Source organism: Topomyia yanbarensis, chromosome 2, assembly GCF_030247195.1.
Source record: "Topomyia yanbarensis strain Yona2022 chromosome 2, ASM3024719v1, whole genome shotgun sequence".
Lineage (NCBI taxonomy): Eukaryota > Metazoa > Arthropoda > Insecta > Diptera > Culicidae > Topomyia > Topomyia yanbarensis.
Genome location: NC_080671.1, coordinates 407,355,996 through 407,383,862, shown reverse-complemented (window position 1 = coordinate 407,383,862; position 27,867 = coordinate 407,355,996). Strand labels below are relative to the sequence as shown.

At 36.5% G+C, this 27,867-nt stretch overlaps 1 protein-coding gene across 2 annotated transcripts in view; it reads left to right on the top strand.

Moving 5' to 3' along the window:
* LOC131685035 (uncharacterized) overlaps positions 1-27,867 on the top strand; it is a 93,166-nt gene that overhangs the window by 36,064 nt on the left and 29,235 nt on the right. Inside the window, exon 1 of one of the 2 annotated variants that reach the window (XM_058968391.1) lies at positions 219-1,245. The exons of the other annotated variant lie outside the window; for it this stretch is intronic. Coding sequence (XP_058824374.1) covers positions 1,213-1,245 — 33 coding nt within the window. The 5' untranslated portion in view covers positions 219-1,212. Of the gene's footprint in view, positions 1-218; positions 1,246-27,867 lie in introns of those variants that run through there. 2 annotated transcript variants of the gene reach the window in all.

Below are 27,867 nucleotides of genomic sequence, written 5' to 3'. Positions count from 1 at the left end.
GCAAATGTTCCTTTTATTGGCAATTGGCTGTTTCTTACTTACCGCAATCATCTCCACGCCTGCCACTGCGCTGTGCTTGTCCGAGTCGTTCGTTCGTCATTCCGTGTCGCTCAGTCGGTCGGCATATGCAATGCATGTACACGCGCAGAGAGAAGAGAAAAAGATGAAGTCGCTTGGGAACTTACTCGACTGACGGCCTGGCGAAAGGTGACTTAGTTTCCTAGTGAACGTCGAGCTGTGAAGTGGTGTTCTCCTGCGCCAATTCTAGTACCTTCAACGCGCTCGTGTCTTTCACCGGTCTCTCACCTGAGCTCACGTGGTTCCGTGCGGATATAGGTGCCTAGATTTGGATATACGGGCAAAAAAACAGCAACGTAGACAAGCGCTGTGAGATATTCAACTGCATTTTGGTCATTTCCGATCGTACAAGTGCGATAGATGCGTGTAACGCAGCAGAATTAAGTCAGTGATCCATATTCAGAGCTGTTGCCGCGTGCAGTGCTAATTGCTTTTAATGCAATTTGGTTGGATGTGTAGTGCAAGGCTTATCACCTCTCTTTCTCGAGTGTGCCAGTGACCAAAAGTAATAAAGCGAACCTCACATAAAGTTCATGTAATCAGTGAATGTAGAAAAAATAATTGCCACGTTAAATAATTTGCCGTCTGCCTCTCCAAGCGTAGCAATTTAGTGCTATATAAAGAGAGAGGAAAAAATCTTTTTTTTATTGGAGTAAAAGTTTTTGATTTTTCGGTTTTTTTGGGGTTTGTGGTGGCCAAATGTTGAAAATGTTCCACCGGAGCGTGTCGAACCGAGACCAGCTGATATTAACCAATTGCCGCTGCAGCGATAGTTTCGATGGTGCAACGGAATAGCCGCCCCGGTCCGAATAGTGAATCAAATTGTTGTTGTTTTCCCTCCGAAGACGTTGCGTGAGTTGCTGCGAAGGGGAAAACCACCACACAGCAGCACCCAACGTAGCGCGCTGATAACAGCTAGCGCGGGGATTACTACTACTGGAAGAAGAGGAAGCAATAGATCGGCAATCTGCTCAAACATTTACACAACTTGTTCGACGCGACGTAAGCAACGGCGAACCGCTGCGGGAGAAGGAAAATCTAATCTGACTCATTGGATGTAGCAAAAGACCGTAGAAGAAAGCGGAGAGCTATAACGCTTACGGAAACTGAATTAGGAGCTTGGTGGAATCAACGATGGATAACCTTATGAGTGATTTTCTACTCAACGTATGTATTTTCGATTTGTTTGTAAGCACACAGTCGGTATATAGCATGTGGTATATCGATTAAGGCCTTCGGTGTTGGTTGGATACCCAACTGTTTGCTGAAATGTACCGCTTTCAAGTCTTTGAAAACAGTAAAGTTTGTCGTTTCATCATTCAGAAAGTTGTCGTGTAATCAACAATTTTATTGGCAGCACAAATCACAATTTTAAGTACACTTGTTCTTTTTTTTTGGTGCTGTATACACCAAAAAAGAAACAGTTGAGAACCACACAAGCACCAGGTCAAATACAAACATACCTGATTGGACGAAACCATCGTCAGTATGTGCTTGCTAATTGTAATTAAATTCTGTCGCCTCATTAGGGTCTCAAGTAGTCATAACATTTTGTTTGCAAAATATCATTTATGAGCAGGTTGTGCCTTTTGCTATTCGAGTAAATTGTCGGAACGAGTTCTACTTTGACTGTCCGGCGATCGTATAAGTAAATGTTCGTTACGTTGTGTCAACTATCTGGAGGAACATGAAAACATGGAATTCCTCTGGGAATGTTTCAAATCATGTAATCCTTAGAAAGAATCCATTGTGCTCAGCAAACTTTAAATGCAAGATTTTTCCTAAAAATATTTGAAACAATTTCATAATTATGTCTGGTAAACTATAGATCTCGCGAAAGTCTGAGAAGGACTTATTTGAGAGACACTTAAATTGATTTCTTAGCCAGACGCTTATATGGGCCCCACGCGAAGGAATCAAGGCACGTGTAATCGACTTTCACGGATTTGAACCAAATTTGGTGGAATTGTTCATCTAGGGCCAATATATAAAAACCCAAATTTTTGTGTCAATTGAACCACCCCTCGGGCCATGGGAGCACCCCCCGTTTTGATAAACTGCCAAAACCCTTGATTTTTTTTTTTTGATCATATCTCCGGTTCTGTTTACTCTAGAATCAAACCGTAAGTTAGCTTTTGAAGAAAATTGTTTAAGGAGTCTAGAAAAAATATTAGCTTGTGGCAACAGTGCTGCCTATGCGATTTTTTCAGTTAAATATTAAAAGTTTATTTTTCCCAATACACATGTTTTAATTTTGAAAATTATAATGCCATCGTGTTCCTCAGACATTTTTACATAAAAATCACTTATAATATCAATATAATTTGAGCGCATCCTGAGATACTCTGTTTTGAAACAAAAAAGTCGCAATTTCCCATATAAAATCACAAGCGCGCAGCAATAAAAAACCAACTTGAGTATTCTGAGTTCACATATAATTTATCGTGAAGAAGACGAGAAATGATAAAAAACTACGTTTTTGGTTTACTTCTAGCAGATCAGAGTCGATTTTTATGACCGTTTGAAGATTTTCTCAATTTCGGCCAATAAAAATGAATTTGAGAAAATGCAATTTTTTCCCTTCAAAACGGTGTATCTCAGGATGCGCTCAAATTATATTGAGATTATAAGTGTTTTTTATGTTAAAATGGCTGAGGAACACGATGGCATTATAATTTTCAAAATTAAAACATGTGTATTGGGAAATAAAAATGAACTTTTAATATTTAACTGAAAAAATCGCATAGTTGGCAGCACTGTTGCCAAAAGCTAATATTTTTTTCTAGACTCCTTAAACAATATTCTTCAAAAGCTAACTTACGGTTTGATTCTAGAGTAAACAGAACCGAATATATAATCAAAATAAAATGAAGAGTTTTGCCAATTTATCAAAACGGGGGGTTCTCCCATGGCCCGAGGGGTGGATCGATTGACACAAAAATTTGGGTTTTTATATATTGGCCCTAGATGAACTATTCCTCAAAATTTGGTTCAAATCCGTGAAGGTCGATTTCAAGTTTGCATCTTTTTTATCACTTCGCGTGGAATGACCTACATTGATTTTTTAACCCCATCATTCCGATGTTGTTTATAAACAACAACGTTCTCAAGCAGCTGTAGCTTTTGGATTAAGCAAGATTGGCTCCCAAAAACAAGTAAGCAAAATAAATGTAATAATTACCTTTCTTTTGAGCACTAAAAGTTACAAATATTAGCTCAATAACTGAACTGATTGAATTCCGACGGAGCAGTGCTGCCAGGGACAGTTTACATTGACAACGAAAAACAAAATTTTGAGATATCTTTGTTATTTTGCAATATTATTGAAAACTGTGAAAACATATCAGTTTAGTCTGTCTTCGACTACATTTTCCACGCAACTGGACTATTGTAAATATTCTAGGAGAATTGTACTGTTCATTGGAAGGTAAAAATTGAGCAGCTTCTAACACTGCGAGAGGAACACCTATCTCTACGGAAAAAGGTTTCGTCTACATCTTAAATCTTTTTTAAATAGTACGGCAGTTTTGATGTCCAAAAAGTACATCTTCATGAGTGAGCATTTCTTTTCAAAATTGGGTGATTGGGCCGCTTTTAATCCTACACGGTAAATCTAGACTACCCATTTCATGACTATGTTTCACACATTTTTGAGAATACCATTTATACGTCAAAAAGTGATTAGATTTTAGTTATGAACGAAGAGTATGTTTTACGCATTTTTGAGAATGTCAACAACGAAGAAAAATGCGTAAAAAGTATACCTCACAGAGGAAAGAACATTTACACTTCGACGTGAGGCCATTTTTTCTACTTACAATCTATAGGTACTTCCTCCCCTAGGTTGAGGGGTTTGGCGGTATTGCAAACATCATCAAGCATATTGCGTGCATCAGTGCTAATGAGCCTCTGACTGAAAATTGCTTTAATATGGTTATTGCATTACGCCTCGATAGTGGCGCATCGAGGAGACCGAAAGGGCTTATGGGTCTTTTTTATGTTTTGTGTTTTTTTTCATACTCTGCGCCAGCCCTAACTAACGCTTAATCGTTAGCCTGTGCGTTTGCAAACAGTGTCAACAGCTTAATGGCAGCGTTTGTTGACACGGCTCGTAATTTGGCGTCATTGTGTGTTGATTTATCGGGCGATTTCGTCATCGTGCACAGGCTAATTATTAGTTGTTGTGTTGTAATAATTGTAGTTTTTAGTACTGGTGTACAATTATTTTGTGGTAGACGTATGTCTATATGTGTATGTGATTGCCTAAGTATTTGTGACAACTAAGACAGGGAATGGATACAGAAATGGCGTATATGATAGAAGTGGGAGTAATCTTTCCTAGGATTCGTTGGTCACTTTTTCCAGTGTTCAATCCGTGCAATCGATTCGATTCATTCGGGACGATCGAACTGGATGTATTAAAGTACGATTAATTTACCGTTCCCGGTCAGCATAGCATGAAAAAATTGAAACAGAATGTAATTGTCAGTAATGGTAAATAAGTGTCATTCGCTGGCATTTAAACAAGTTCAAGTAGCTTGCTTGCATGTTACATGTGAGGAATTCCACGAAGATCCGTCCGAAAATATTTAAAATCGTGACCGACCATCTTAGATTCCTATGAAACTTTACACGTTTCACCGGCGTGGAAGACTAAACATTTTCCACAATCAGTAAGACTATTTTGACTAAAGATTATTTTTTTAAAAGGGCGTAAACATTTCTACGAGCATTTTTTTTATTTTTTTTTTTTTTTTTGATCGATTATTGTATTTTATACAGAAAAACATTCTGAGAACGAGTTTCAGGGAATAACTATTTATGTGCGAAAAAATATGCACCGAAAAAAAATATTGTGTCCTTTTTCACAAAAACAAAAAATTGTGTTAAAAATTTAAATTGCAAAAAAAACCATTTTTTCTAATTTTTTATATTATTATGTAACTTTCAAATGGGTTATAATATCGCCTTGATATCAAAATGGAAGTTACAGGAAATGTTATGGGACTTTTGAAAACCCCTGTTGTTGTTGATGGAGAAATGCGCATAACTTCTGAAAAGTTCGTAATAAAATAAAAGAATTGCGCTGTTAAAACAAAATTTTAAATATCTCGAGAACCACTACATTTCAGAAAATTTTTGTTATGAGCATTTTGATTTAAAATAGCGTTTAGAATCATTTTCAAAAAGGAAATGGTAATTTTGACTGCAAATAGTATGAATTATAAAAATATGTCAAAAGTTGTTGTTAAGAAAACTTTTTTATTGAAAGTTTCTCCATGACCCAAATATAATGAAAAAGTTTCTTTTACATTTTGAAAACGATGAACATTTGATTTTTGACATTTTCTGATGGGGTAACGCGAATAACTTTCAAAAAGGGCATAATCACACGAATTAACTGTTTTTGTAGAAACAAAATTCCAAATATCTCAAACTATCGCATTTTGGAAAATTCTGGTTAAATGCATTTGGTTTTAAAATGATACATAGAATTATATTCTGTAATAAAATTACAGTGTTGTATGTCAATTAGTATCAAATTTAAAAACATGTATAAAGTTATTGTTAGAACAACTTTTTTACCGATAAGTTCTTGGTTTTCGTTAACACAATATAAAAAAATAGAAAAATGGGTTTTTTTGTAATTTAGACTTAAAACACAAATTTTTGTTTTTGTGAAAAATGACACAACATTTTTTTCAGTGTAATTTTTTTTTCGTACATAAATATTTATTCCCTGAAACTCGTTCTCAGAAAGTTATGCTGTATAAAATAGAGTAATCGAACAAAAAAAATTTGAAATTAAGGCACGTAGAAATGTTTACGCCCTTTTGAAAAATAGCTATTGTATCAAAATATTGCAATTGTCAGAGAAAATCATGGAGATTCATAAACCGAACGCAACTTAAAAGTTTCGTTCGAATCGACGATGGTCATATTTTGTGGTCGGCCGGTTTCTCATGGAATCCCTCATGTGTTCTCTTCTTCTACTTCATTAGTCGTTAGTCACACGATTATGAAATCAAATTTATGCACGCGAAGTTAAATACACGCTAGCGCAAGCGACAAACACGGTAACATTTAAACGCTCGAGCCCTTCGCGATCGCACAATTAGATAGTAATGAACACCCACGCCAACCCAGACAGATATGCAGCCCTGGACTCGAACGCTAAAACTTACACCATTCACGCACACACCACCACAGGACACTCAATAAGATTCATATATACAAAGTAACAAGTAATATTTACAGGTATTTGTCTGGCAACCGGGGGAAATGCATCTCAAATGCAGAACTTATCATTTCAATAATGGCCTTGGATCTGCGTTGCCTGTGTTCACGGCACAGGCTTCGTCCGTCAGGTGAAGGATGCATGAAATCTCCTTGCCACCACCCTTGGCCCTATCTGCCCATAAAGGGATAAAAATTTACTTTCTACTTACAATCTGTAGGTACTAGAGTGACAAGACAAAATAACCCCCATCGGGCCCTCCTAACTCGATTTCTAGTTCTATCAGGAGTGTCTGCCGATCCAAATCGGAGAAGCCTAGCTACGAAACCAACATGTTCCAAATTTATATTTCGAAAATGTGAGAAAGCCCACTAACTTGCACTTTCATCGCCAGGTGGCACTGTATGCATCGAGTATCACTGCAAGTGAAAATAAGGGAGATTATTATAATTTTAATGTGTAATCTTTCCTAGGAATCGTTGGTCACCTTTTCCCGATGTACTCGTGCATTTGATTTTAGAATGCCGAATAAGCATTTCAAGAATTATCATTTCGCGGGACGTTACATAACAGTATAAAGCCGCATGGAGTATAATAGAGGTAGCTATTCATTTATAGACACTATGATCTTGGCAATATGTACGAAAGTCGCTGGCGATCAATTTTCAATAATTGGAAACGAGCAATATGAACTCCGAACAGCCGGCCATCGGGAGTATTGCTACTTATTAACACTTCAATGATTATTTCCAAAGTTTGCAGTACAAAGCAAGCGTACAAAAAATAAATATATTCCAAATGAATTTGTAAATTCACTGCGAAATGACAAGTTGGCATCTCCATTCTCCCTATGAGACACGTTTCCATAATTGGGGTAAGTGCCAAATTGCAAACAACATGCATAACAAATATAATAAACACAACGGGCTTTTGATCCATCGGCGGTCCAGAAGAAGAATGGATGGGAGAAGAGCGGTTCAAACTCGAAAGAGTGACGTAGAGTACTGCACTGGATGATTTTGAAGAAAGGACCAGGAGTGCGATTTTACGAAGTTTTAGCTTCCGATGGCCCTACGTTTTCTGGAGTGTCAGACCTTCATGAGATCTCAAGAAGTCACTTTTGGAGGTATTCGTCATTGTAGATTTATCGGCAGATGGTTCCAGATTCAATAAAAGAAACTGGCTTATTTTGTCACATCTACAGATCGCTTGCCACACAAAAAACTTGTTGTGTAATCCGACAGCTTCATTTTAGGCCAATTCAAAAAATTTCCTACTTGAAAGTTTGCTTTTTTTAAATACAATTTTTAAACCAAAGCTTTGAAAGTTATACCTTGGCGTGAAAGAGCCGGTATATTAATACATGCTGTTACCTTGTATAGAATTTGACTTCATCCTTAACGGCTATTGTACAACCGCCAGAAGAAACCTAAAACGTTGGTACACAATCGGAAATAGCGAATGAGAAAAACAGACTATATGTCAGTCATTTACTCAATATAGAATGGATAAAGGCTATGATGCAAAAACTTAAGGTCCGTCCAGGTTAAGTCTTCGGTACGGATCAATACCTTGAGCTAGGAGCTCCTATTATATTGTTGGTCGCCACTTACGACATGGGAGCAGGTTCTTCCGAGTGGTTATATTCATGGCTGAAATAGCACAAAATTAAAATTAGCCCGCTGGACACCACACGGCGTCGTAAGCAAGCACCAAAATATAAACTGTAAAAATACCAATTTGCCTCCGTGCACTTCACTGTAAACACTTTGCGAATGGAAATTTCATAATTTTGGATGATGAATTCTACTTTACATTTTCGCACCATCACTTAAGTAGAAACGATGGCTATTACGCTGACAATTTTGAATCAATATCAGACGATGGTAAATGGGTGTTTCAGTGCCGAAGCTAAATTGAAGCAGTTTGTCGAAAAAAATATCACGCTCGTAAAGAAATCGTGTTTTGGCCGGATCTTTCAAACTGTCATCATTGAAAAAAGGGATGGACGGATTTACTGAACAGACAAAAAATGCCATTTGTGTCGAAAAAGGACAATTCTTCAGACGCAAAATGAAATTTTTTTGAACTGCTATCAAACGTTTGGTGTACGAAAAAGAGTTGGAACCGAGCTGCAATTGATTACTCGAATCAAACAAAAGATAAAAGAATTCGAAACCATCACTGTCTAAAAGCCAATTCAAGATGGTAGCCGACTGTGTGAAATCCATGAAGCGCACTGTAATTAATTTGTTCGACAGTTTTCCTGCTTCAGCTGTAGAGCTAGGGTCTCCGAAGGGCTCCCTGTCAGAATCACTCACTACAATTGCAGACGCGACGGGAAATGCCACCCACTAAAACACTGCTCTAGGCCAATTGCTGCGGGCAGTGTTTTCGAATGTGATACTCACTGTACGGTTCAGATATGTACGAGTGTAAGGACGGTTTTCGGTGTTTAGCTTCGTCCACGCACAACTAAGTCCGCGATCCCATGACGACATAACCGGGAACCCCAGCGATATGGCGATTCTCACTCATCTAGCATTCAGCACGTTAACATACAAACGCTATTATCCACGCACATCAAAGCCCATGGTTTCGCAAACAAAATAGTTCGATGATATGTTTAGTACTAATAAACTTATAGACGCGGTCTCAAGCGGGAGCCTACACACGCCTATGTTCGTTCGACAATGCATCGGAAATCTCTACCTTCGGTTTTAGCAGTCTAGGTCCATGCCCTCAGTTGGACCAATAAAAAATGACGCCTTTATCCACTAGACAGCAAGTTCCGTGGTGATATGACCGGTAACTCTAGTGATATGGAAGAACTTACTCTCTTGTAGCATCTGAACCGTACACCGAAAATTAAGTATCAAGTTCACGGCTCCGCCAGCGATCATCCAAGGACACACGCGAATGGTTATAAAATCTAATTTATGCACGCGAAGTTACATATACGCTAGCACGTACAAGCACTCGATCCCTTCGCGATGATACACGCGATCTTGAAGTGCCTTCGCCCGCACATACTTCCATCTCGTCTGCAATTGTAGTGAGTGATTCTAGCGGGGAGGCCTTCCGAGACCCTAGCTCTACAGCTCCCGTAGGACAACTCTAAAAAAAGAGAACATACTTGCAGACTTGTTATAAACACTTCAACACACAATGAGGGCTAATATCCCTCCCTCAGGATGAGGTAGAAAAGAATGATGCAACGGGAGCATCTCTACCGTTGTGTGTGAGGACCCGAAAAATGAGAGAGTTCCTCTCTTGCTCAACGAAATGATGTAGATAAATATTTTATTACGCATGGGATATTTGTTCCGTGGAGGAGAGTGGGCTACACCTCATGATGATTCAAGAGGAGTTTGTGATGTCCTCACACGCCTTGTGAGGAGGTAATGATTAGTTGCTATGAGGTTTTGTGATATGGGTTTGATGCGTGTGCAAAGCTTATTTCTGATGTATATTTTTGTTTTTGAAATGAATGTATAGTTAAGCGTTGCATGAAGCAAATCAACTGTTTAAATATATACATAGTTTTCAAATATGTATAAGGTCATGAACCTCTTTTCGCCCTATTACAATTAGCTCTTAACCCATTTGAAACCATTGGTTAGAGTAGTGTCTGCCATATATTTATACTATCTTTTGACTTAAATGGCAGCGCGATATTTTGGGCACCCGATTAGAGTTTTCGTTGCACTCAAACAGAAGTATTCCACCATTCTCGGGCCATTTATTATTTTACTAGTTGTTCTTAGGAACGAAGCAAACGTGTTGGTGCCAATTTATAGAAATTTCATCGATTGTAGGCCTCGTAAGTGATAAAATAGTGCAGTACCCTCCTTAAGGGACTAAAATTTTCCAAGCGATCTATTATTAAAATATAATACTCGTTTAGGAAGAAGTAGTTAGGTATCAAAAATTGCTACGTTTTTTGACGTATGGCACCCATAGCTAAGCTAAAACGGGACACACATGTTTCCATTGAAGCAAACCGTTTATTCGTTACGCACTGTCCAGGTGGATTAAGAATTTGTTACCAAAACTTCATCATAACTCATTTCACGGTGCTATAGTGATTTTTTAACTTTTCAAGTGAACTAGCATAGGTTATAGTGCAACACAAAAAGTTTTGAAAAATGTTGCATGCCCCCAAATTGATTTATAACAGAATTAAATGCTCTTCCGAATTATTATTAGAACCATGACGTGCCTTTGGAAGAATGTTGAATCATTTTCATAGTTGTCATGAAAAAAATGCAAAACATGACAATTTTCTTATTATTGTCGCAATTTAGCACAATATTTCTTTCATAACAGAATAATACAGCATACCTTTGGAAAGGTGTAGTTATTCTCTCTAGAACTTTCTAGAAATCAGCTAAGACTGGACAACGTAACTAATGTTTTGGTGCCAAAGGTCCCAGAAAATGTTTTTGCTATAAGTGAAGATGATAAGGAGTAATGAGAGCAGCCTTTATTTTTTCGAATTTTTTATAGCACTTTGAAGGCAATACATTCGTTTAAAAATCGGTAACATGTTATTTTCAAAATAATAATGATGTTGTAAAGCACTCCCGTAGGTACCTGGGCAATGATGTGAGAAAGAACTCTGCTAAATTTCTAAACGATTAGTATAGGAGGTTTTAAGTTAGTGTGTACACCGCATTTTTTCGAGTTTCCTCCTGAAAATTCAATGTTACTCACCCAATTTTTAATACTTTGCAATGAAAATTTAAGAAAGTATTGTTCAAATGTTGGATTCTTGTAATGGAATTGATTGAATAGGCGAAGGCTAACGTATATCCTACATATTTCATGAACTCATCATTTCATTATATTTGCTAAACAAGCTTCGTCTTCTACTCCGAATATAGGGTAAAGAGGTAAACCTCTTACATAAAATAAACCCTATTATGGTGGGTGTATCACTAATTTCTAGGCCCACAATTGATGCAATGCGTATAAATTGGCATCAGTAGCTTTACTTTGCTCTTAAGAACCAATATAATAACACAATTGGTATTTTCATCCGTAGCGGAGAAAAATTTTAATTAAAAACTATTTTGCTTCACTAACGAGAAAATGGTTTGAAACATTTTTTGCGCGTAAAGGGCACAAAACCTGCGTTTCGAGTTCGAAAACAAAATTTGTGCATCTGATTGAATTGGTAAGAAAGCTGTAAAATGTTCGTATTTAAGCGCAACGAAAACTCGAATCGAGTGTTCCAATTATTGCCTTACCTTTTAAACGAATGCGTTGAACAAAGATGGGAAAAGCTGCTCTAACCAGCAGCTATAAATTAGTAGGGTGATAATAGAAACAGGACGAAAATAGGCTCATTACCCTAGCGTTGAAAGTAGATAATCAGGATAGTATAAAATTTTCGACTATGTATAATTTTCAATATTGCTGTCGATAATTATCTCATTTTAAAAATGTATTGCCCATTGGAAATTTATCCGCGTAAACTTTCTACTTTGACATTTAGTAACAAATAAACACAAACAACTATTTTTTTAAAACTTCATTATCCATATTTTGGAAACTAACCAGCCAGATAAATACAAAACTATTTGATAAAAACATATTTTTTTAAATTTTATTGAGAAAGAACGCTACAATAGAATCGAATATTATGCACCCATTTTACTTGGAAGCGATTTCATGTTGTATTAGATTTCAAAATCAAAATATTTATCTTCTATTATGGTGTTATTGAGTTTGACGAATAGGATTGATTTTAAATTTTCCGAGCTTAGTCTTGTCTGATCGTTAGTTAGTATTTTCCCAAGGCCACTAAATCCTCGCTCAATTGAAACCTGTGTACAAGAAGTGCTCAAGGTCGTTTGCCACAGTAGAGTCAAGTCTGGGTCCTCCAGCCTCTTGCATTCCCACCACATGATGATATCCGTATTCCACGAAGCACTGATCTACACCACAAAAATTATACTTATATCCCCATCCTACGCAGCAGACAAATTAAAATAAGAGAGGGAAACAATCCTTCTCGCGCTCCACACTCTCAGCATTTTGGAAGAGGGATTCCAACCCATCTTCAATCAGTTATGCGCTCTCGCCTTTCCTGTGTGATGCACATAACATCCTCTAATCATTGAACAAGTCATCACCTCTGATGATGAGTTTGCTTGTTGAGTGGGAGAAGAGTTTTTTTTCTGCTATTGGAGAGGTGTGTGAAGTCCTCCTCAGAATGTTGATACCTCACCTCATTTTGGCATCATGAGTGATGCTCCAGCAAGCCTGCATACTTGAACATTAAATAGTATATTTGTAGCGTTTATAGAGTAGCTATTATTGAACGAATAGTGCAAATACGAAATCGCTTCGTAAAAATGTACCGTGATTCACATTTAATTTCTTACGTTACCTTATCAGTGCAGAATTTCAAATATGATGGGACTGTATAAAAAAGACTCTCGTAAGCGTAAAGTCAAGCTACATTTTCATCTTTAATCAATGTATCTCATCGCGAACAGAGGCGACGCGTGGTTTCACCGTCAACCTGTTCAATATATCACAAAGGCCCACAAAACCTCACAATCATCTTTAATTTGACTGCATGAGACGTTTTAGATCAACTGATTATTTCTTGTCTATCTCTTCTGACGTTACTCGGGTTGACGGGATTCTCTGTTCGAAAGAGCTGAGTAAAACAAATTTGTTGCCAAAGCCCACCGGTAAATTGTCAAACAAACGTCTTGTAGAATGCTTAAAAGAATGAAAAATATATAACATACCCGAGAAGCGAGCAATTTAAAAGATATCTGAAGTAAAATTTAAGAAAAACAATCATGTATAAAAGTATCATCGAATAGAGTTAAAATAATCGAAGCTCTTTTTGAACGGCAGAAAACGCTTATATTGTGCCAGGGCCTACTTTGATACGTTTGAATATTGAATATGATCAATTTTCACTCAATGAATTCGAATATTTGTAAATCTATCATTGAATATTTATAAATCATGGCATGATATGACTTAACTTGAAATGTAGAATCTTATGTTCTACACACCAAGAAATAATCGTCGTTCTGTATAAGAATGATTGAAATATTTGTCATCCGGCTTAAAGTCATCCCTCAATTCTTTCAAATGGGATAGAAATTTGAATGTGCCTCATGCAATTCGTTGAATCCAGAAAACAATATTTTTCTCGTAAAATATCGTTGGCATGAGACATCCAACATCAACCCGTTCATTATTACAATAGAACGCGAAATCATTCGAACAACCATTGATTTGGATTTATGTCAATTTTTCACTCTCAGTAGACAAGTTTTCAACATGTAAATGCAAAGAGCAAATAATTTCTTTGAAGTAAAAGTAGACGGTTCATTATTATCGTTGAACCAACGAAATACATACACGCCTAAAACCAATATGCCCCAAGTGCACCAACATTTGTTTAGGCTACCAAAGAAAACATGCGTTCGACCGACTGTTATGAACGTACGGCGACACGCGCTTAAACATTATAAGCCACTCTCGTTTGCACACAACTCTAACGCCCATATGAACATCGCACCAATGAACGCTGGTTCAATATTTGACTTGAACCGGTGCAAAATGAAATAGAAAAAGCCGTCGCATATGACACTCACGCTACTGTTCCAGCCTTCGCTCATGCAGCTGCTCTATCCATTCTAGAGCATGCGGTGAGACTACGAGATGCGTGCATGTTTGAGGTTGAACCGATCATGGGAAGACAGATTTTTTTGAAATTTACCTGCTTGATATGATGGGTTGATTTATCGTTCGGATCAAATTGTCGAACTTTCCTATAAATGAATTTGCGTGCTGCTGTTGTTGTTTTATTTTAACCTTCCGGCAGTCGCGCTAGTGCACAGTGGCACGACTTAGAACAAAAGGTGGACTAAAGTCCAAACTTTTCCGTATCGGTTCATATAGGACGTCTTTATGTAATTTTGGTACGCTGAATTCGTTTTCGATATTAAAACATTTCAAAAATAAACATTTACTATTCATTAGGGTGTCTCAAAATTTTTTTTTTCTTCTAAATCGTTCTTAAAATTTGTGTATATTAATTTTCGTGTGCTAAACCGTTTTTGATATTAATATCTGCAAAAAAAATTATTATACATTAGGGTGGCTCAAAAATAATTATTTTGCTGTGAAGGTTAAAAAAATTTTTAAAGACATTTTTGTACGCTGAATTCTTATGTTGGTTATAGAAAATAGAAATTAACTTTACATTCATTGACCATTACAACACAATCATCAATAGAGCAAATAACATGCTTGGATTTATAAAGCGTTTTAGTTACAATTTTAATGATCCATATACAATTAAAACATTATACATCTCGTATGTAAGGTCAATACTGGAATATTGTAGCATAGTTTGGTCACCTTTCTCAATCACACATGAAGAAAGAATAGAATCAGTACAAAGGCAATTTTTATTGTTTGCACTTCGCAAAATAGGTTGGACACGATTTCCTCTCCCATCTTATAAAGCTCGCTGTATGCTCATTAACATCCAAACACTAAAAGAGCGCCGAGAATATGCAATGGTTTCATTTCTAAACGATATCATTTCGTGTCGTATTGATTCAGTCGAACTTCTATCTAAACTTAATTTTTATATGCCTTCCCGGCAGTTACGAATCCGAAATACATTTATAACAAACAATTATCGTACAAATTATGCCAAGTTTGGACCATTAAATCAGATGATGGCAACTTACAACAAGCACTGCGAAGCTATTGACTTAACAATGACAAAAAGCAAATTAAAAAAATATTTCAATTCTATTCGCTTATAAAGAACATCCTAAAGTAGTGCTATGTAAACCAGATAGTGTTTAGTTTAGTTATTAGTATTTTATGTTTTAAGTGTATACTATATTTTATCGTTGTAACAAAACGGTCTACTCTTGTTTGACGACAATAAATAAATAAATATTTATTAGAGTGGCTTAAAAGTAAATATTTTGTCTTTTATAAAGATTTCTTTCAATTGTAATTTTGGAATTTATTTTCCGTATTGAAACGAATTGATTCTCATTATGTGGCTTTAGAAATGACTATATTATTTTTAAGGATGAAATAAGATGTGATCGATTAATTTTGGAACGTTTAATTCATTAGTGGGTTACTTGGTATGAAAACTCCATTTTTTTCATTTTCACAACAAACATTTTGAGCGTCTTAGTGGAATATTGATTACATTCACTAATCAACAAGATGGTTAACGATTTTGTTTTCGCAGGTGTGTTTTAAGTTGCTTATATTGCTTATTTCATACCTTAAATTAAAATAAATCCAAAATCCTTTTTTCGCGTTAATGGTTCATTTAAAAATGGTCTTATTTTATTAGGGTAATATCGCATACCTTTAAGCTATATCAGCGCTATGCAAACTCGAAAAAAAAGTCTTATCAAATGACTAGAACTCAACTGTGTTCACTCAATTTGACAGTTATTGCGTAAGTTAGCAAACATAGTTCATGAAACATTTTATGACACATTTCAGATGGTTGAAAATATTGACTGAATTTTAAACATTCTTAATTCCTTTACCACTTAAAAACCATACTTCCCATTCGGCTCCTTACTCTTGATCACTAGTAAAACCCTTGTAGATCATGCTCTAAATGCTATTATTGCTGTGCATAAATTAGTGTCATTATTCTAGTCATAAAGTGAATATTCAAATTAAATATCAGTAATAACCATGCGTCTCCATTCACAGTTTTTTCAAATTTTGACTGCTTATCGCAAGTTTTCGCAAAACTAGCATAGGCTCATTTTAAAGAGAAAATGAAAAGCTTTCGAATGAGCATAGTGTGATCGCGGGCATTCACGGGCGTCGTTGTTGTTATCGCTTTAGAAGTTCGAATTCAATAAAAATTCATGACAAACAGTTATCTAAACACTGACTAAACCAACTAGTGACTTATTTTTGGCGATTTTACGATGTAATTTTATCACACGGATTATTTTGGTGAAGTAACGCAATTCATAAAATCAACCGTTTCTTTGAAAAACGAGAATAACCGTATGTAGTTCCTATGGTCAAATAATGCAAAAAACTCTTGAGTTATGCCCTTCAAAAAGCTGTCAAAAATTCATTTTGCATTCAAATCACCTAAAATCTCGCGAAAATGTCTCTAATGGCTCAGTTGATACGAGAAAAATACTACTGAGAATATCGCATAACCTTCATATATGGACTTAAGTCCGGGCTCGTCCCACTGTGTAGTGCACTGAGTGCACGCTGCTCTCAAAAATATGGCGAAATCATCTTAGAGCAGCTGCGGCTACTCGTTCAGTGTGCCATTTGCGCGACTTCCGGAGGATTAACTAAAAATGGGTTTCGGGTCGTCAGATTTCGCTTACCTGTTCAATGAACAGGTTGAACGTACCGACGCGTCGCCTCTGATCGCGAATAGAAGGGCGGACACGGTAGTATTTAAAATCAACAACCATTGCGTTGAGCCATGTGTGTATATTCCCATTTTGAAGTAGAGTCTCATACATCTCGATCAATAAGTAACAAACAGGCAAAAATTCATCGCCGTACGAATAAAAGTAATAGCGTTAGAGATACTAACACCAAACGAAAGGCGTCTGTTGTTTGTCGATAACTTTACTTGCTTATAGCACTGACCAGGGCTTTGAAAATGTTTTATTTTGTTTCATCTATTTTATTTTTTATTTTTCAACACGAAATATTTCTTAAATGGGAAAGAGCCATTTCGGGTTATACTTCAGAAGCAATTCTCAAATGGGCGTAAAAACCCATCAACTGTTCGTATTTTTCACACCTGATAACAATGGTTTCACACTACAGTTAAGCATAGTCACATAGTACACAGCATTGCAAGAATAAATATTACAAAAACTGAGTCTTAAAATCTAAGTCAATCTTTGTAGTCTATTTGTGGAAACAACACAAGATACATAAAAGTCAAAATGGCCATAAACACTATTAAAAATATTACAACTGTTCTAATGGGTTCGTTCTAACCGTACTCGTGTGTTAAAAAGTTGTGCGATCTGAGTTTCCTTGAGGGTACATTGATATTTATTTGTGAGAGAATAATTGGAACATCTATTTGGTCAGTTAATATCTTTCCATCAAATACTGCTCTAAATGTGTACCGCCTTCTGGCTAGGATTTACATATCGAGCGGATGCAATCTTCTATTTACCGCACAATGCGAGATATTTTGAAATGGTCAGCGTATATAAGTTTATACCTTGGAGGTATAAAATTAAAAAACGTCATTGAAGAACAACGAAAAAAGCAACGATCCTAGATTGCACCCTTGAGGCACTACCGACAAGTTGATGAAGCTGTATGACTCGTTATTTCTAGAGAAAATTTAGAATAGGACGCAAGTAACAATGAGAGATTCATACTCTTCTGTAAGTCTGTGTTCATTACTCGGTCGTTTCAACATTTACTACTCTACTCCTTGCATAACATTCTGGTAAAAACCGTCGGCTTTCGATATGTACTGGAAAATTAGTGCAAAAAGTTATAGTGACGTCGTAATAATCGAAAGAGAAAGTAAACAAAGAGAGGCTCTCAATGTTTCTTACATTCTATTCTAAATTTTCTACAGATTACCCAATTTTACAGATAGAGAAGCCACCCTGGAAAATTTGACGAAGCGTCCAGTCGCTTTATCTTTGCCAGTAGAGGAGAGTGATCTACGCGATCGAATGGAGCATTGAGATCTGTGTACCTATACAGTATCAACCTAAAATTCAACTACAATATTTTCAAAAGAGAAAAGGGAATTGTGTTAGATTAGTAGGTGTCAATCTGCCTGGAAAAAGCCACGTGGATCCTTCGATATATGTGATTCAGTCTCAAAAGCACGTTTCTACTAATATTTCAAATAATTTTGAACCAGCGCAGAGTGAGGTTTTTGCCACGATAGTTCGCAATATTTTACTTGTTACATTTTTAAGAAACGTGAAACATAACTGATTTTTTCAAACACACACACTGATTGCGACCGGTACAAGTTAGACTATGTATCTAAACTAGCACTAATTAGACACTATATCCAATTTTTGCTATCTGGAAATTAATATTGCATAGTGCCAGGAGTTTCGTTCCCTAGCCAAAACACAAGCGTACGTTTTCGTTTTCTCGTCAGCTAACCCAGAGCTTCTGGCTTTGCTTTCTGGGACTTGCCAGTTTCTTTAGGCGTCGTGTCGTGTGAATGTTGGTATGTAGCATCTCAATAGATACTACTTACTTACTAAGATACACAGTTTAACTTGGTCTTAAATTGGTGCTGGTTACTGACGAAATGAATTCGAAACACAAAAATCCAACTTAATTTAAAGTTAGGTCTTGTGCCCTTACGGTATCCAAATTTTCGCTTTAGGGAATTCATATTGCATAATGAAAAGTAAGTTTATAGGATTGCATGGCATTAATTTCATGAGAAAGGTAAAAGGAAATACGTGCCGGTTTTCCTCACAAGGTATGTAGTAGCTAGCCCTCTTCTGCCTACAAGGTCATCCCTAGCAGGGAGAATGTAATTACAATGCAGTTCATTAACCAGCAATTACTTGTGTCCTGTGTACGAAAAGTGTACTATCGACACGTATGCTCACCTTGCGAACTGCGCCGATAGCGATGCACTACCGTGGCACCCTCGTTTAATTTCTGGTGGAATTATTCATAGCGGAGTTGGAGAGGTTTGCGTGGAAAATACGCAGAACATATTTATTTTTCTCTTGAATCGCGTTGAGGTGCATACCATTCCTGCATACATTTTAACTATACTTAACATATTTCTCGATTGGCCGGAATCGAGGACAATTGTATTAATTGATATCTTTAGCAATGAAATCTGTTTCGTTGTCATGATAGCTTACCAAATATGATCAAAACTTATCGGGGACATTTGACCTTAATTGACTATAGGCAGGAGCTCATTACCCTATCTTAAAATAGTGTAATCAGTTCCATTGGAAACGTTTGGATATATGACCAGATTCCCCACAGAGCATTATAAATATTTGAACAAAGCGTCAGGACAATCGTCGTTCAAAAATCGCTTTACTCAAAATTTAAGAAATTTAAATTACGCAAAGTACGCCAATTATAAATATGAACGGTTAACGGTGGAATACTTTTTTTGGGTACTCTTACTTGTACCTTTAAATTTAAAACAAATGGAACAAGTCTAGCAATCGTACCAACATGCGTGAAGTTTGTATGGAACTTTCAATAATTTACTTGGACCGAATCCGCTTTTTCACTTTTGCGCCGCTAGGTGACACTACATAAAACAGATTTTAGCAGACCATTGTATTGTCCTAAACCAGTGGTTTTCAACCTTTTTCGTTCTATGTACCCCTTTTCTAATATTGATCACCATGATGTACTCCTTTTTAAAAATTGTTTATCATCATAACCCTGTCAGAAAAAAATGATTATCAGTTGGATGAAAATCATAATTTTACAATCAGGGACCTGTTAATGACCACTTTCAGTAACCATCTCAATTCTTGACACACAGAAACAAATATAAAAACAAATATCTGACGTAAGTGTTTGGATAACGAGTAAAAATTTGTCCCGCATAATTCACCCCCTACATTAGTCTAATTTACCCCTGGGGGTGAATTCACCCCCGGTTGAAAACCACTATCCTAAACTTTGTAAATGACTGCAAATCGATGTAGCTTCATTAATAAACTTTAACGAAGTGATATCTGACATAGCTTTGCATAAAATATAACAGCCCATGGGTTAGAAGGAGTCACTTTCCACGAACTTATTTGTTTGACTATAAAATGGTTTAACTAAATAGTGCCCTCCCCAAGGTTTAGGGGTTTGACGGTATTGCAAACATCATCAAGCATATTGCGTGCATCAGTCCTACAGACCCTCTGACAGACAATTGCTTGAAGATGGTTATTGCATTACGCCTCGACAGTGGTGCATCGAGCAGACCGAGAGGGCTTATGCGCCTTTTTATGTTGTTTTTTCATACTTTGCACCTGCGCATATCAACGCTAAGCCACTGGTCTATGCGCGGTGGCGTGGCCGACTGGCGGATCGACGTGGATTGAACAATACTATTTTTATATACCAAATAGTATTGTTCAATTTATACACTTCTAATCAAGCTCTTTGCACCTTTTTTCTTTATTCAGCATGTTATGATTTCTTTTATTAGTATATCTCCACTATACGCTATCTATACTCATTAAGGTACAAACGCTCGTGGCCTTCGCGATAACACAAACCTGGCGATAAACGCGACCATGCAATTGCAATAATCCACACATACTTACGCCCGCGATTTCGCCTACATAAAAAAAAACCGGTAGTTAAGTAAACGTAGCATCTATAAACTTACAAACGCAGTCTCAAACATTAACCCACCACTCGCGCGATTATGAAACGGTCACGTCCGAAAGTTTTACCAGTCTGGACTAATGCCTTCAGTTGAACCAATCAAAAAAGTGACGCTCATATTCACTTAACAACACGTTCCATGGTGACTTGACTTGGAACTCCAGTGATAAATGAAACGGTCTCTCTTCTACCATCTGTACCATAGGGGAGAGAGGGTAACAGTGGATCAGCAGGAACTATGAAACATTCGCAATAAAATCATAATGCATGATCAGACTCGTCTCATCCTCTCATATTTCACAATTTCCAATTCTTTACACGTGTTGCTATATTTTGGAAGAGATCTGATAACTGGATCTCTTTTAATGGGTATTTGTTTGTTTTGTGATAGCCAGAGTAAATTTGCAATGAAAAACATTATTCCATCTTTATGAGTTACCATTCATTGAATAAATGTTTAGTCTATTGCTATTTATAGCAAATTTTATGCTCAACATATGCCGCGAACAAAGTTTTTTGGTAACTTCTCATGGTTCTGTGTAATTTCACAATTTTCATGAATACACCCATTGGGTAACTGTGGAACGAAGGCGTATGGGGAACAGTGATTATTTTTTGTTTTTGTGGTCTGTCTCAAAATGTGAATGGGTTCCGATTTTCAATAGTAAATACTACTCATATAGTGCAAAATTAGTAAATTTGGGCAAGTTTTGTAGAAATTGTCTCTTATTTCAGGATTGCAGCTGATATGCATATATGGTGGTTCAATGTTACACGATGTTATAGTGGATTCTTTCGTAAACAAACGATTTTCGCCTCAATATAACTTAAATTCAAAGCGTTAGGATCATTCTTCGTCAAAACAAAAGAACAAAATTTATAAGTAGAATATTTCACTATAGACGACATCGTGTTTCATAGTTCCTACCCATGGGGCACACTGATACATTTTACCACCGACTGTTTATTATCCAGAAAATGTTATTTCCCGTGAATTTTACCAGCTGGAAAAAATATATGTGTTAGTTAACAACAGAGTGGCACTATGTATCACTTTTGGTTACACAAATAACAAGTATTATCATCAAAATTAAATTGTAGAAAAATGTGTTTCATTGTTACCCTCTCTCCCCTACACTAAAAATTAAGTATCAGATTCACGGTCCGCGCGCGATCAAACAAGAATACACGCTACATCATTATAAAATCAAAATTATACACGCAAAGTTACATACACGTGACAAAGACGTTAATATACAAATGCTTGAGCCCTTCGCGACCATCCCCGGCATTCTACACCCGCGATGTCGTAAACATGATAACATCCCGGTGATAAAATGAATGTCTCAGCTCCTATAAATTTTCAAACGCGGTCTCAACCTAAAAACTCCCGCACTCGCTCGATCATGAATCGGTCACTTCCGGATGTTTCTATCCTTGATATCAGCAGACTAGGTCCATGCCTTCAATTGGATCAATTAAAAAAAGAAAGCTCTCATATCCACTGGACACCACGTGACATGGCGATATGACCGAGGACTCTAGTGATATGGGGTAACTCACCCCCTGTCAGAATGTGAATTGTACACCAAAAACTAACGCACGCGTATATCGGAAATGCCACACGGTTACAAAATCCAGTCTTGTACATGCGAAGTCACAAGAACGCGAGCACGTTAACATACGAACGCTTAAGTCCTTCGCGATTAACTGTCGCGATCGCGCAAACTTAATAACACACCGGTAATAAGGAGAACGTTTCACCATTTACGAAGTTTCAAACGCGAACCTACAAACGTCCGTTTTCGCGCGCTCATGAATCGGTCACGTCCGGAAACCATTACCCTCTGTACTAATGCCTTAGGTTCATACATTCAGTAGGACCAATCAAAAAATAAAGCTCATATCCACTAGACAACACGTTCCATGGTGACATCACCGGGAACTCTAGTGACATGGAAGATCGCACTTTCTTTTAGCATCTGAGCCGCACACCAAAAATAAAGTATTAGATTCACGGTCGGCGCGCGATTATCCAAGAACACACGCGAATATGCGAAAGGCACACGGTTATAAAATAGAATTTATACACGCGAAGTTACATACACGTCAGCACACGCGACATACAAACGCACACGCGATCGAACACGTCAACGTACAAATGCTCGAACTCTTCGCGATGATACACGCGATGGCGAGTCCCTACACCCGCACATACCTGAACCGTACAATGAATATCACCTTCAGAATCACGGCCCGCTACAATTGGCCTAATGCAGTGTTTTAGTGGGCGACATTGCCTGTCTCGTCTGCAAATTGTAGTATGTGATTCTGACGGGGAACCCTTCCGAGAACCTAGCTCTACAGCTCCAGTAGGACAACTATCGAAAAAAACATTGTTTAACTAAATAGTGTGTTTGGCAAAATTTTAGTACATTGCATGCGCAATCTGTTGACTAAAAATATTGGGCCCACATTTCACTTGTCATAAGGCACAAGCACTAATTTTTAAACGGCAAATGAACAGGTTAACGTGATATCTCTCTAGGTTTAAATGCTACACGCAGAAAAATGAAGCATATTTAGACCAAAAATATGTGTTATTGAATCCGATCATTTATTGTTTATTACTTCAAATGACAAACTTATTGGTCCGGAAATATTTCTTTATTGCAATTACAATAAATTTGTGCTTTCAATAAAAACATTTTTAATTTCAGTAATTTTTTTGAAACAATAAATAAATTTTATTGAATTAAAAATAATTTTATTTATTGAATTTAATCTATATTTTTATTGAACCTACAAATCTTTTTTCTGCGTGTACCAGTAGAGAAGGATTTTTTTCGTGAATGTTTTCAATTTCTCTATTCCACTTCTTCATTTTTCGATGTTTCCCTATTATACTGCCTTAGTAACTGGGGTGATATTGCACATCTCGAAACGAAAGGTTTATTGTATGCAAGCTTATATGAAAAAGTCGATTCGAAATGGTTCCATAATGTCGCCTCAGATCTTGACGATGATATAAATTTTATCTTGACGATTATATAAATTGTTTTATAATTCGGTCATTTTAGAATTTTTTTTATTACTTGCATCAATAGTCCCCAAATTTCTAAATGTAATAATATATTTTGCTATTTAGTTGGATGAAAGTGTTGCCCTCTTCCTACAATTTCATCACATATTTTACATTTTTTATTTTACGTACCGTAAACCGGGGTGATATTGATCACTTTTCGAAGTAATCGTTACATATTTTTCGACGTAACTCATTTTTTTTCAAGTTTAATATTTTTAAACCATGTACTGATGTATGAAGGACATGATTGGATGGTTTTACCTGAAATTCTCTGCTTACTACTATTTTTTCAATTTCAATATTACAATTTGAAGTCCGTTTTCATACTCCGGGGTGACTTTGATAACCTGTATGTTCACCCACATTAAGTTCTTGATGTCAATGTTTTTCATTGAAATGTTTGTTTAAACTAATTTTAAAACTATACCCATTGTTAAATATATGTTAATTGGCATTGAACACAGCATTTCAATATACTGTAAAATTCAACTGGCCAAAATTTGTATAAATCGGGTCTAACTTGAATAAAAGTATCTAAAAACTTGTTTAATTGCTAAATTTGTTTTATTTCAGCGGTTTATCAATTAACAAAGATTTTCATTCATTTTAACATATTGGAGTATTGCATATAAATAAATATAGCGAATTTAACCTTGAAATAATTGCTAACTAGTTTCACAAAACAATTTTTTTTTATTTAAGCCTGCTCTCAGAAATCGATTTGGCACATCTGATACCAAAGAAAAATAAAAACTCGCTTGGAATTTTCTATTCTTGCTAAAATCTAAAATTTATTATAGCATTTATTTCAAGAGAAAGGTAAAAAGACATACTAGGCCGGTTTTCCTCACAAGGCATATAGTAGCTAGCCCTCTTCTGCCTACAAGGTCATCCCTAGCAGGGAGAATGTAATTACAATGCAGTTCATTAACCAGCAATTACTTGTGTCCTGTGTACGAAAAATGTGCTATCGACACGTATGCTTACCTTGCGAACTGCGCCAATTGCGATGCACTATCGTGGCACCCTCGTTTAATTTCTGGTGGAATTATTCATAGCGGAGTTGGAGAGGTTTGCGTGGAAAATACGCAGAATATATTTATTTTTCTCTTAAATCGCGTTGAGGTGCATACCATTCCTGCATACATTTTAACTGCTTAACATATTTCTCGATTGGCCGGAATCGAGGACAATTGTATTATTTAATATCTTTAGCGATGAAATCTGTTTCGTTGCCACGATAGCTTACCAAATATGATCAAAACTTATCGGGGACATGTGACCTTAATTGACTATAGGCAGGAGCTCATTACCCGATCTTAAAATAGTGTAATCCGTTCCATTGGAAACGATTGGATATATGACCAGATTCCCCACAGAGCATTATAAATATTTGAACAAAGCGTCAGGACAATCGTCATTCAAAAATCGCTTTAGTCAAAATTTAAGAAATTTAAATTACGCAAAGTACGCCAATTATAATATAAACAATTAACGGTGGAATACTTTTTTTGGGTACTCTTACTTCTACCTCCAATTTTTAAACAAATGGAACAAGTCTAGCAATCGTACCAACATGCTTGTAGTTTGTATGGAACTTTCAATAATTTACATGGACTGAATCCGCTTTTTCACTTTTGCGCCGCTAGGTGACACTATATAAAACAGATTTTAGCAAAAAATAAAAACTCGCTTGGAATTTGCTATTCTTGCTAAAATCTAAAATTTATTTGTTGTATAAAAAATAGACACTATATGAAGCTTCTTCAAAATAAAATAAAGTAAAAGTTTAGATTTTTGCATATTTTGTACTCAAAAATCGAATAATGTACTCAAAAAATATAACAAATCACTGCTTTATAAGTTTAGAGTAAAACTGTAATTTGTAATGAAATTAGAATGATTAGATAGACTATTCTAGCTAAATATGTAATCTACGAAAAAAGTTTCGAGTGATCAAAGTCACCCCGGTTTACGGTACAGAGATTTGAAATAGTTACGGTAGATCTATTGAGGATTCAATTTATGATCGAACTGAAATTTCAAGATTCAAAAGCAACGAACCGTAAAGAATCAAACAACATTGGCAGCCAACAAATTCAGGTTACTCAAATTTCAAATTATAACTTTGTCAAGCCCAATATCGTATTGAAGTTGCTAAGCAACTTTCACCGACCACGTTTTTGCCTTTATAAATCATGCAAACAGCGACTAAATCCCCAAGGCCACACAAAAAGTCAGGGTTCGGCAGTATCCAAGAAAAAGAGCATGTTTGCCGGTTCACAGAAATATTCATTTATTGCGTAACGTAAAAATTCATTATTTTATTTTACTATTCGTTAAATAGTAATATGAAACCTGAGTCATAATGTCGACAGTCTACTAACTGGCCTTTAACAAGCAAAATAAACACTCTTCAGAATCTTGGCCAAAGCCGAATACACTACAAAGAAATGAAGCCCAAATCAAAACTTACAATCCTCGATCAGGTGAAAACTTCGAAGAATTCAAGTCCCGTTACCAAACATTGCTTTCATATGCCTGTCATGTAATCGACACTCCCATGATCGTTTAACGCAGAATTTCTACGCTTATTCGGCTGAACAACCGCAACAACGACGACGACTTCTACGATGACCTATTTATCCTGACCTCTTCTCGCCGTCTTTTTTTTTTTTTGTAGATGCATGCATCAGACTGACATTCATCGATCTTGTTTTTCGCTCCAGGCAAACTATTCGCTCACAATTGCGTCATATCGAGCTATAATAATCAATCGAAAAATAAAAGACCGAAACCCGGTATCCGCGTCTGGTGGAGTGCGAAAACAGGTTCCCTTTCGAATATTTTTTCCCCAACTTTTGCATACGTCAACAGACAGCAATATTCTGGCTGAAATGGCGACCAAAACCACCACGTGCTGTTTACCTATCTACCCGGTACAAGTGCCGAGACGAGAGTGAGTGTGAGATAGCACAAGCGCCGCGCATTCAGCAACCGTCCGCTCTCAACCAGTCACGAATTTTAACCCGTTCTTGCGCATTTCATACCAAATTGGACTATCACAGAAGTGTGCACCTTATCTTAAAGTGTGATAAAAGTGCACGTTCACGTCGGATCGCTTAGGAGTCTTCAGGGCACTTATTTATTAGAAACCAAGGAATAGGTGCACCAAGTACTTCCAAACGATCCGACGTGAATGTGAACGTTTATCACATTTTGAAGGAAGGTGCATACTTGTGCGATAGTCCAATTTGGTGTGAAATGTGCAATACTACTCAGAAGGTTTATTTCAATGAATAAATATTGAATTGATTTGGCGGACAATTTGGATTCAAGCGAGTTAGGTCAAATTAAATTAAATACGTAAATTATTTTTAATTTCGATGTTGCTTTTGCGTTTACTTGCACTCTTGCATGATCGAAGCTGCGAAGTAGAGGGTTCATTATCTGCGTTTCTACAGTAAGGGAAGTACACTGTTATAGATACAGAAGGAATTTTTTTTAAAAAAATGCTGAGCTTGATACTATTTCAATGATGCCATAATTTTTCTAGAAGATTTCAGATGCCTCTGAGGGATACTGATATTTTCAAATACGTGAGCTATCAGATACAGTGTTGGACAAAACATGCGCAACTGACACCGAGCTTTATTAAAAAACGTCAGTAAACTTGATCTTTCTTGAATCGAAACAAAATAAGACTGCGCAATCGACAGTTTAGGTGTCTAATTGCCGTAAACCGGGGTGACATTGATCACTTTTCAAAGTAATCATTACATATTTTTAGACGCAGCCAATTTTTTTCAAGTTTAATATTTTTAAACCATGTACTGATGTATGGAGAACAAGATTGGATGATTTTACCTAAAATTGTCTGCTTACAACTACTTTTCCAAAAATGATTTCAAGTTGAAGTCCGTTTTCGTTTTCCGGGGTGACTTTGATAACCTGCATGTTCACCCACATTACGTCATTTATGTCAATGTTTTTCATTCAAATGTTTGTTTAAGGCTCAAGTTACCTCAAGGCTTGGTAGTATGCGTAAGAAAAATTGTGTTCAGCTTTGCCACCAGAT